The 10306-nt window shown below is 49.0% G+C and overlaps 1 protein-coding gene across 3 annotated transcripts in view; it reads right to left on the minus strand.

The window, feature by feature from the left end:
* Positions 1-6292, minus strand: part of LOC102931106 (adenosine deaminase) — a 40097-nt gene extending 33805 nt beyond the window's left edge. For 2 of the 3 annotated variants that reach the window (XM_043526680.1, XM_043526681.1), the window contains exon 1: positions 6094-6189. In XM_043526680.1, coding sequence (XP_043382615.1) covers positions 6094-6141 — 48 coding nt within the window. In that variant the 5' untranslated portion in view covers positions 6142-6189. Of the gene's footprint in view, positions 1-6093 lie in introns of all 3 variants that reach the window. The other variant, XM_037915621.2, reaches the window with a different exon arrangement.
* Between the last annotated feature and the right edge of the window lie 4014 nt (positions 6293-10306).

The raw sequence follows: 10306 nt of genomic DNA on the forward strand, positions 1-10306 counted from the left end.
TTTCACTTGTAAAGGGTTAAGAAGCTAAAATAACCTCACTGGCACCTGACCAAAATGACCAATGAGGAGACAAGATGCTTTCAAAGCTGGGGGGGGGATGGGGGACGGGGACAAAGGGCTCTCTCTGTCTGTATGATGCTTTTGCCGGGACCAGAGCAGGAATGCAGATCAGAACTCCTGTAAAAAGTCAGTAAGTAATCTAGCTAGATATGCATTAGATTCTGTTTTGTTTAAATGGCTGATAAAATAAGTTGTGCTAAATGGAATGTATATTCCTGTTTTTGTACCTTTTTGTAACTTAAGGTTTTGCCTAGAGGGATTCTCTATGTTTTGAATCTGATTACCCTGTAAGGTATTTTCCATCCTGATTTTACAGAGGTGTTTCTTTTACTTTTTCTTTAATTAAAATTCTTCTTTTAAGAATCTGATTGCTTCTCATTGTTCTTAAGATCCAAGGGTTTGGGTCTGTGTTCACCTATGCAAATTGGTGAGGATTTTTATCAAGCCTTCCCCAGGAAAGGGGGTGTAATGCTTGGGGGGGATTTTTTTTTGGGGGGGGGGGGAGATGTTTCCAAGTGGGCACTTCCCCTGTTCTTTGTGTAACACTTTGGTGGTGGCAGCGTTTAACCTAAGCTGGTAAGAATAAGCTTAGGGGGTCTTTCATGCAGGTCCCCACATCTGTACTCTAGAGTTCAGAGTGGGGAAGGAACCTTGACACCTTCTTTCACAGGATTACAGGCCTAGTGGATGGGAGGAAGCAGCAGATGTGATAGATCTTGATTTTAGTAAGGCTTTTGACATAGTTCCACATGTTACTCTCATCAACAAACTAGGGAAATGTGGTCTAGATGAAATTACTATAATATGGGTGCACAACTGATTGAAAAACAGTACTCAAAAAGTAGTTCGTGCAGGGGTCTGTATTAGGTCTGGTACTATTCAACATTTTTATTAATGACTTGGATAACAGAGTGAAGAGTAGCCTTATAAAATTTGTGGATGACACCAAGATGGCAGGGGTTGCTAGGAAACTAGAAGGCAGGATTCGAATTCAAAATGACCTTGAAAAATTGGAGAACTGATCTGAAATCAAAAAGATGAAATTCGATAAAGGCAAGCGCAAAGCACCACACTTAGGGAGGAAAAAATCAAATGGAGAACAACAACTGACCAAGTGCTGAAAAGGATCTGGAGATTATAATGGATCGCAAATTGAATACGAGATATGTGATGCCGTTGCAAAAAAGGCTAATAGAATTCTGGGGCGTATTACCAGGAGTGTCGCATGTAAAATATCGGAGATAATTGGCTCGCTCTATTCGGCACTGGCGAGGCCTAAGTTGAGTAGCGTGTCCAGTTTTAGACACCAATTTTAAGAAAGACATGGACAAATCAGAGAGTGTTGACAGGAGAGCAACAAAAATGACAAAAGATTTAGAAAGCCTGACTTATGAGGAAAGGTTAAAAAAATTGGGCATGTTTAGTCTTGAGAAAAGAAGGGGGGAGGGACACACACACCTGATAACAGTCTTCAAACCTGTTAAGGGCCGTTATAAAGAGATCAGTGATCCATTGTCCTCCATGTCCTCTGAAAGTAGGACAAGAAGTAATCGGTTTAACCTGAACCAAAGGAGATTTAGGGTAGATATTAGGAAAAGCTTTCTAACTATACGGATAATTAAGTACTGGAATAGGCTTCCAAGGGAGGTTGTTGAATCACCATCACTGGTGATTTTTAAGAACGTGTTGATAAACCTCTGCAATGGGTGCATATACTCGGTCCTGCCTCAGGGTAAGGGACTGGACTAGACCTCTTGAGCTCCCTTCCAGTCCTACATTTCTATGATTTCTGACTTCTGAGGAACTGAAAGAATAGAGGCATTTTCAGCTGTTTGAAATTTTAATGAGCTGTGCAGATGTTTATCTTTTACTTAATCTCTCACCCTGCAGAAAAACCAGGAAGATCGCTCAACAATGTGATGTCTCACATCCACTCTCTTTCTTCCTCCTTTCAGTTGAGGATAACTAACCATAGATTGAGAATTAGCTGCCACCCATTTGGATAAAGTGCCTGTTGAAAGCTGAATTCTGTCCTACCAGCAGCAACCAAAGTAAACCAAAGATTGAAGCGAGTCGAAGATTCAAAGAGAGAGCCAGATTCTGATATCATTTATGCCAGGTTTGTACCACAATAACCGAGATCAGAAGCTAGCCAAGAGGCGGCTTCTTTGGTGATGTTCTCTGCAAGAGACCAAAGATATGAAACTAAGCATCTATTTTCTATTCTTCCCTCTCTCCTTCTTTATGTTTTCTGTCCAAGTATAAACACAATGAACACCATGATTTGTATAAGTAAAGTGTAACCTATGACCTTGCTTCAGATGTATTTGTACTGCAAATGGCTAAGTGAAATATCAGAGTACATTTTACAGCTGTGATCTGCGTGATGTCTTTGGGCAGACAGAAATTGTCACCAGCAAAGAACTGAACAAAACATACCCCCAAAAATAAAAAAAATCTGAAACAGAAAGCCTGTTACAACAATGAGGGTTCTAAGAGAACAAAAACCACTCTATAACCCAAAGCCAGAGCATCCTTAGTACATATCCCAAAATCCTATCAACATGTGATTATCAGCACACTGTCACTGAAGCTTATATATATATAAAAATGTAAGCTCCAAGTTTGATTTTTTCTAACAATGGACTACTCAGCCACTAGAGGTTCTCCAGAAAGCCTAAGTTTTAAATAATAAGCTATTAAAGAAAGTGGTGTGTGTCGTGACCTTTATTTTTCATTAAATGAGACACACTGAGACCAGCTTAGACCCTATGCTTATTTCTGAACAGTTTAATGTCAAACATACTGCACATTACACAAAAGATGTATTTATCTAAATTCAATAAGACCAAGAAAACTTTTTGGTCTATGTTCATCTAACACAGAGTGTAAATTATTCTTTCAATGTGCTGCAAGCAGAACATTCTCAAATATCCTTTGTTTTAAATGGTGGTTGTAAAGGTGATGGGAAGCTGGATGACTCAGGGAATTGAGAATATACACAGCATTTCACCTACAGATCAATGGCTCTGATGGAACTCATACTGATAGTGACTGAAAGGGATCATCTAACAGTAATTTTGTGGCCTCCATCCAGATCAAAGCAGACAGGTATCCACCCAAAAATACTACCACTAGTTTCCCCCTTTGTTGGCAGTAGCAACCAGGAGGCAAAGGACCACATGCATCATGTAGACTGAACTCTCCTCTGATCCTAATGGGGGAATTCCAGCTCAGCATTGAGCTACAATAGCAGGATAGCTTGGAGGAATCTTGCACTGCTGCTTCCCATGCTGTGCCCCTGGTCTGCCCAATAAACAGGACTTCATACTCCATGTTCTGGTCTAGGCCCGGGAGGCCTGACAGGGGTGCTCCGAAAAAGCGAGGCTCAAACGCGGCAAAGCAGCGAATTATTGGCTTTATTGAACGTAAGTGACACACCTGCAACGGGGACTCCAAGCGTTGCTGTCACGGAGGCGGAGAGCCCAGCGCACCGGAGCAATGCCTGGGACAGAGTCCAATGAAGGGGCGGGTAGCAGGCATTAATATACACTTAACGTTATCAGCTCATGTATAATTACTACAGGGTTGTGCTCCTTTACTCGCAAGGGGCCGGTTGAGGACCGGTTCCTCATGTCCGACACTGACCGATAGTAACCATCTGCACGAGAAAGCGTTCTTCCCTAGCTAGGCCATCACAGAGTCTTCCGCAGTCCCTTACGCTCCATGACCATAAATTTGACACCTTTTTCCTGCACTGATTTCACTAGGAGGCTTAATGGGTATATCATAAGCTTGGGTAGTCAATAAAGAATCTTCTAGGTCATTCCTAGAAAGTCATCTCTTGCCTGCTTTTCCTGCTTGCTCACATTAACAAAAAGTTTAAATCTCAGTGTTAGACCTTTTTTCAATATGGAAATTAGTTCTAAAATGGCAAAATTTACAATCAGTATTTTGTGATTTTTAGTTGTCTGGAGTGAGTCTGAAAAAACATCCTTTGCCCTCCTGTCTTGGATGATGGGGAGGGGACAAAAGTGTGGGGGGGGGGGGGCGGGGGGAGAAGACAGGATGGATGGATATAACAGACCATGAGCTAAACTTTCAACATCTTATCCCTTACACCATTTTCTTTATAGGCTTGCTTGTGCTGCTAGATACTTTTCACTTCACTGCTTGTACTGTTATCAACTCTATATACTGACAGTACTGCTGGGATATATTTGCTGGTGACTGTTGTGAAAGGATTCCATCAATCTCTAGCTCATTTAATGCTTGGTGCTTAGTTTAAATTATTTTTGCATTAACAATCTTTTTATATGTTGCTTATTTTCCTGAACGTTGGCTACCCACAATCATCACTCACTGCCAGGGGCGGTGAGTTGTATGGGCCCGTGGTGCCCGGGCTCCAGCAATATTCAGGGCCCAGGGGCCCAGCTCCACCAATGTTCAGGGCCAGATCTCTCCCCAGGCCCCGTCTGACGTCCCCACGCGCCTCCCCCGAATGTCCCCCGGTCCCTACTTAATACCCCTGCGCGCCTCCCCAGGGCCCTGGAGCAGAGTCTCTCCCCTGCAGCTCCATGCTGCCTCCTGGCATCAACAGCCGCCGCAGGGTCCTAGTGACCCCCATGCACTACTGCCAGGGCAAGCTGACCCTGAGCCTGCCCTTCCCGCTCAGACCCTTTCATTTTCCAGCAGGACCCTTCACCAGCACAGGGGGCCTCCTGTCCGCAGTCACCGCTCCTGCCCCATGCTGGACAAGGGGAAGCCCCACCCCCAGTGAGGCTACAGTGAGGGGCAGCAGCAGGGGAGGAGGCGCACATGGGATGGCAGCCCCCCGGGCACCCACCACAGGGGAGGCGAAGGGGCTTCCTGTACCTGAGAGGGGCCCTAGGAGCATGTGCACTGACAGTGGTGCGAGGTGAGTGTGGTGCAGGGGGGAAGTGGGGGCCCCTCCCCTGGAGCTCGCTGCTGCCTGCAGGGAGAGGGCTGGGGAGAATCCTCCTCGCAATCCCTTGCCCCGGGGCAGCCTGTCTGCACCCCAAACTCCTCATCCTGAGCCCTGTCCCACCTCAGAGCCCGCACCCCTGGCCAGAGCCCACACCCCTAGCCAGAGCCCACACCCCAACCCCCTGCCCCAGCCCTGAGCCCCCTCTCACACCCCAAACCCCTCATCACCAGCCCCACCCCAGAGCCCTCACATTTTTACATTATTTTTAAAAATATACAGTATATTGGCTTACCAGGCCAGGGGGCCGGACTTGGACCTGTTCTGGGCACCACCAAAAATTATACAAACCTGCCGCCCCTGCTCACTGCTATCAAAAGGCAGCAACAACTGGTGCAGCTGTAGTTGGAAACTACAAACACTTGCCGCTACACGGTGTCAGTGCTGTGTCAGCGACTCTCTCAGCAGCAACAGGTATTGCAGTTCTGCTGTCAGACCAGGCTTCCTACTACAGTCCCTTTAGGGCGAGAACCGGACAGCATCTTCCCGCGTGCATAGACAGCGCCTAGCCCAATGTGGGTGCTGCTAACCACAGTACAAATAAGTCAGCAGGATGAGCAAGAAAGAAAGTGGAAGCAGCAGAACACAAACGCTTACTAGCAAAACGGGTGGCGACAGATTCTGGTTGGCAAAGCCACTCAAGATAAATACAAGCCCGGCTCCGCGCAATGGCCCTTCCCGTGCGGTGCAGGCGCCTCTGACGGGAGAGGAACAGCTGGGTCTCCCCGCGTTCCGCGTGTCCCCGGGAGACCTAGGTGGGCTCGCGCCGCCCACCAGCCCCAGGGGTTCGGGGCTGGCCCGGCTCGCGTGGTGGCCACGAATCTGGCTCTAGGCAGTGCCCCCCACTGCCCCGGGGGGCAGGCACGTGCCGGGTGTGGGGGGCTGCCCCACCGCGGAGCCGCCCGCCCACGGAAGGGACGCAGCCCCCGGCTCGGACCCAGGAGCACCCAGCACGGGGGAGGCGGCCGGCGCCCGGCTCAGAGCCGCAGCTCGCTGCCCGGCCCGGCGGCGCTGACCCGCTCGCTCACCTTAGGCAGGTCGAAGACGGGCGCCCTCTGCCCCGTGCTCCGCTCCATGCTGCAGCCGCGGCTCCCCTCCAGCCCGCTCTGGCAGGACAGCGGGGCTGCCGGGAGCTTGGAGCCCGGCCCCGCCCAGCGCTCGGGCCGGCCCCGCCTCGCGGACACCCGCCCGCGCCCTTTCCGCGGGACAGAGCTCGCGGCTCTCGGTGCTCCCAGCTGCTTGGGATCCGCCGGCCCCTGGCTGCTCTCTGCAGCCTGGCCCTGCCCCAGACCCCGCTCCCCTCTGCAGCCCGGGGCTCCCGCACGAATCTCCCTGGCGAGCAGCTTCCTCCTCTCTCCCCCAAACACCCGGGTCCCTCAGATCCCCTACAACTTCCATGCAACCCCCCACGCCCCCTACTGGAGGCTTTGCGGAGGTGCCCGCTGTCCGGAGAAGCCCTGAGGTGGGCTGCAGTGAGTGAGGCTGGGGGCTGCTGGGTTGAAGGAGAGGAGATGACGCCTGCAGCCAGGGGCCACGGTGCCACCATCGCCAACCCTGTCAGACCCGTCGCACCCTGGCACAAAGCAGGGAAGAGAGAGAAAACCAGGGGTCCATTGCAGCCCAACCTCCAACAGCAGCCCGGGGAGGGTAGCCGGTCCTGGGAGACCTGTGTGCAGGTGCCAAACCACTGTGCAGAAGGAACCAGCACCATTGCAGCTACAGGAGAGCGGGAGCGTTGTGACATTTGCTGCCAACACACTATTCACTCTGTTTGTGTATTAAACTCATTTCCCCTCCCTTTGTCTTTCCTATCTGCTTAATGGGATCCAGCTCTAAAAACAAAGGTATCTACCACTTGGGCTGAAGGTGAAGCTCCATCTGCTGCCATGTGACCATTCATTTAACTCTGAGTTACAGAGACGATGTTTAAAATTGAAGTTCCTTGTCCCTCAGTCGATAGAGTTGCCTGGCTCAGTTATCATCAACTGGTATTGATGTGTTTCCAGTTGCTACGGAAAACCTCAAACTGGTTGCCCCTCGTGTGTTTTTGCCTTTTAGCCCATAACATCAAGGGCAGGGACCTTGTCAGGCACTTACTATTAATAGTAATAATGAGGTTGCAGCCTGAACAGGGTTTTTTTTCAGTCCTGGAGTTGCTGTGTGTCTCTTAGTAGAAGATGGTGAGGTCTCTGTTGGCCTGGCATCTTGTTCCGTGCCAGCCATGCTTTACTGCTAAATAAACATAACTCTAGACTCTTCAAGCCAGATTTTTAAAGATATTTAGGCACCTAAAATAAGCACCCAGGAGGATTTGGAATCAATGGGTATTAGGTATCTAGGCCAGTGGTTCTCAAACTGTGGGTCAGGACCCCAAAGTGGATCACAGCCCTGTTTTAATGGGGTCATGAGAGCTGGCTTAGACTTGCTGGGGCCTGGAGCCAAAGCCAGAGCCCCACCGCCCAGGGCCGAAGCCCGAGGGCTCCAGCTCTGGGTGGCTGGACTCAGGTTACAGGCACCCTGTTTGGGGCTGAAGCCCTTGAGCTTCAGCTTTGGCCCTCCTCTCCCCACCCAGGGTGGTGGGGCTCGGGTTTTGGCTCCCACACCTCAGGGTGTGGGGGAGAGGAGGCTCAGGCTTTGGCTCCACCCTCCTGGGGTCATGTAGTAATTTCTGTTCTCAGAAGGGGGTCGTGATGCAATTAAGTTTGAGAACCCCTGATCTTGGCAATTCTGAAAATCCCAATGGGTGCCTAACTATTTTTAAAGATCTGGCACTTCATAACAACACTAACCCTTAAAGCCAAACTAAAATCAGACTCTGCATCTCCCTTCAAAATGAACCCTCTAGTCTCAGCTTCTCTTTATGGCTAACCCTCGCCCTTCCCTCTCCAATACTGTACCAGCAACATCAAATATTATTATAGCTCAGACGTCCCCTCTTCCTTTTTGCTATCTTTTTTCCTAACTCTGGGCGGGGATAATTTTTCCTCAAACCCTCTCCCTACAGTCACCAGGAAGCCCAGCACCTGGTCAGGAACATGGCAGCCTACCTTTGTCACCATATCACTCTGTTTTCTATGGTGAGGCTTTGAAAGGTGCTCTCACAGGCAGCAAGTTATAGGGGCCCATGGTGCCCATGCTCCACCAATATTCAGGAACGTGGGCCTGGCTCCACCAATGTTTCGGCTTATATTTAATCAGAGTTGTCCTGTCCATGGGACGGACCAGGGCAACCGCCCCGGGCCCTGAGCTTTGGGAGGCCCTATGCTTCAGGGGGACGCAGGGTCCACGGCAGCCTGGGGGGTTAACAGGGGGCCTAGCACCAGCAACAGCAAGCACCCCAGCCCCAGCCCACCCCCCTCTGCCCCACCCCCACGCCAACCCTTCCCCCAAACCCCCACCCTGCCTCTTCCCGCCCCTGCTCTGGCTCATTCCACCCCTTCCCCCAAGCACCCGCTCCTGTCCTGCCTCTTTCCCGCTTCCACCTCCCTCCCCTGAGAGACGCCAGGAGCCGGTGGGGCGGATTGGGCTGGGGCTGGATTGCTTGCTGCTGCTGGCACCAGGCACCCTGCTAACCCCCCAGGCTGCCCTGGACCCCCATCCCCCTGAAGTGTGGAGCCCCCCAAAGCACAGGGCCCGGGGGGGTTGCCCCAGTCAGTCCTATGGATGGGATGGCTCTGCTTGGACCCGTTCTGGGCACCATCAAAAATTATACAAACCTAGCACCCAGGTATGTGGCTCCCCCCCTCAGAAAGCAGATATTGACCTGCCCACACATGTGACAGGATCAGGTATTAGACTGAATGGAGCCATTTAGAGGGCAGGACTGAGTTTCTCTTTGTCAATATTGGGACACCATTTAAACTGGCATTGAAGAAACACCAAGGAATTTTCTTCTGATTCTGCTTTATTAATTTAATAAGTCTGCATATCCAAACATGCAGACACTGACCTGCCCACATATATGACAGGTAAGTACACACAGGTTCTCAGACCCTTTTCCTTTCTTTCTCTTTATTAATCCTTTCACAGGCCTCTAATCCTTATTCGTGCGTTACAGTTTTTAGACACTGCAGGCACAGAAACATTACTATTGCTTTGGCCCGAGTCAATCACAGGAAAGAGTTTCATTTCTTACTATCTTTCTTTACGTGACAAATTTTAAATGAATATAATACATTTGTAGATTTTAGCCCTTGTGAAAGGTGCTGGATTGAAAGCCCTGGATACTGAAGTAGTCTGTTTATCTGCAAGCCAGATATAACATGGCAACAGTACTGCGAGCTTCCTCACAATGGACACTATATCCACAGCATGTGTCAGGCCTAACACATCGAAATCCTTCAGTGGGTACATCTACTTCAGCTGGAAGGTGTAATTTCCATCTTGAGGAAACAGATCTGCGCTAACTCTGATAGAGCTAATGTGCTAAAAACAGCAGAATCGCTGAGGCTGCGCAAGCAGCTGGAGAGGCTAGCTTTGCCGAGTATCTACCTAAGGTTTCAGAAGGAATCACAGTTGGTAGCCCATCCTGCCTTGGCCACACTTCTATTTTTAGTGCACAAGCTCGATCAGAGCTGGCACAAGTACGACTCCCTGAGCTGGAAATTACAACAGAGATGCCACAAGCTTTTTTAAACCATATTTGTGCCTGTTTATACATGCATTGTAAACCCAGCTAGGACAGGGAGAATAGTTTAACTTAAGGAAGCTTTATTTTTCCAAACATTTGTGGTAGCATACATGTGTACACTGTTAACCTCTTTCTTTGCTTACATACCATAGCAAGTAATAATATTTTACATGTATATAGCACCTTTCTTTCCTATGTATCCCAAAGCTCTTTACAAACTAAGGCATCCATTAGCAGGGGACCTACAATATCTATACATCTTATTCAAAAGACCCCTACACAGGAAACTGCATGTATATTACGCACAAAAACCTATGTTAAAAAACTTTATTAAGTTTGCAAAGTCAAGCATTCAAAAGTTAAGAAATGCAAATATTAAGATTGCCTGTGCAACCTTAATTTGGAGCCCTTGTGCGTATGCATTGATAGTCTTTAATTACATGATCATTTAGTGTTTTTTCCATGGCTGAAATGTTTTGGCTGACAATTTCCAGAAAAATTCAGCCTAAGGCAGGCATCTGGCATGCAAAATTTCAGCCCAAATGGTTAAAGTTTCATAAATTTAAAAACAATTGAAAATAGGATCTTCTAATGGGAAGTGTTCAGCAGCC

Source organism: Chelonia mydas, chromosome 13 (genome assembly GCF_015237465.2).
Source record: "Chelonia mydas isolate rCheMyd1 chromosome 13, rCheMyd1.pri.v2, whole genome shotgun sequence".
NCBI classification, from domain to species: domain Eukaryota; kingdom Metazoa; phylum Chordata; order Testudines; family Cheloniidae; genus Chelonia; species Chelonia mydas.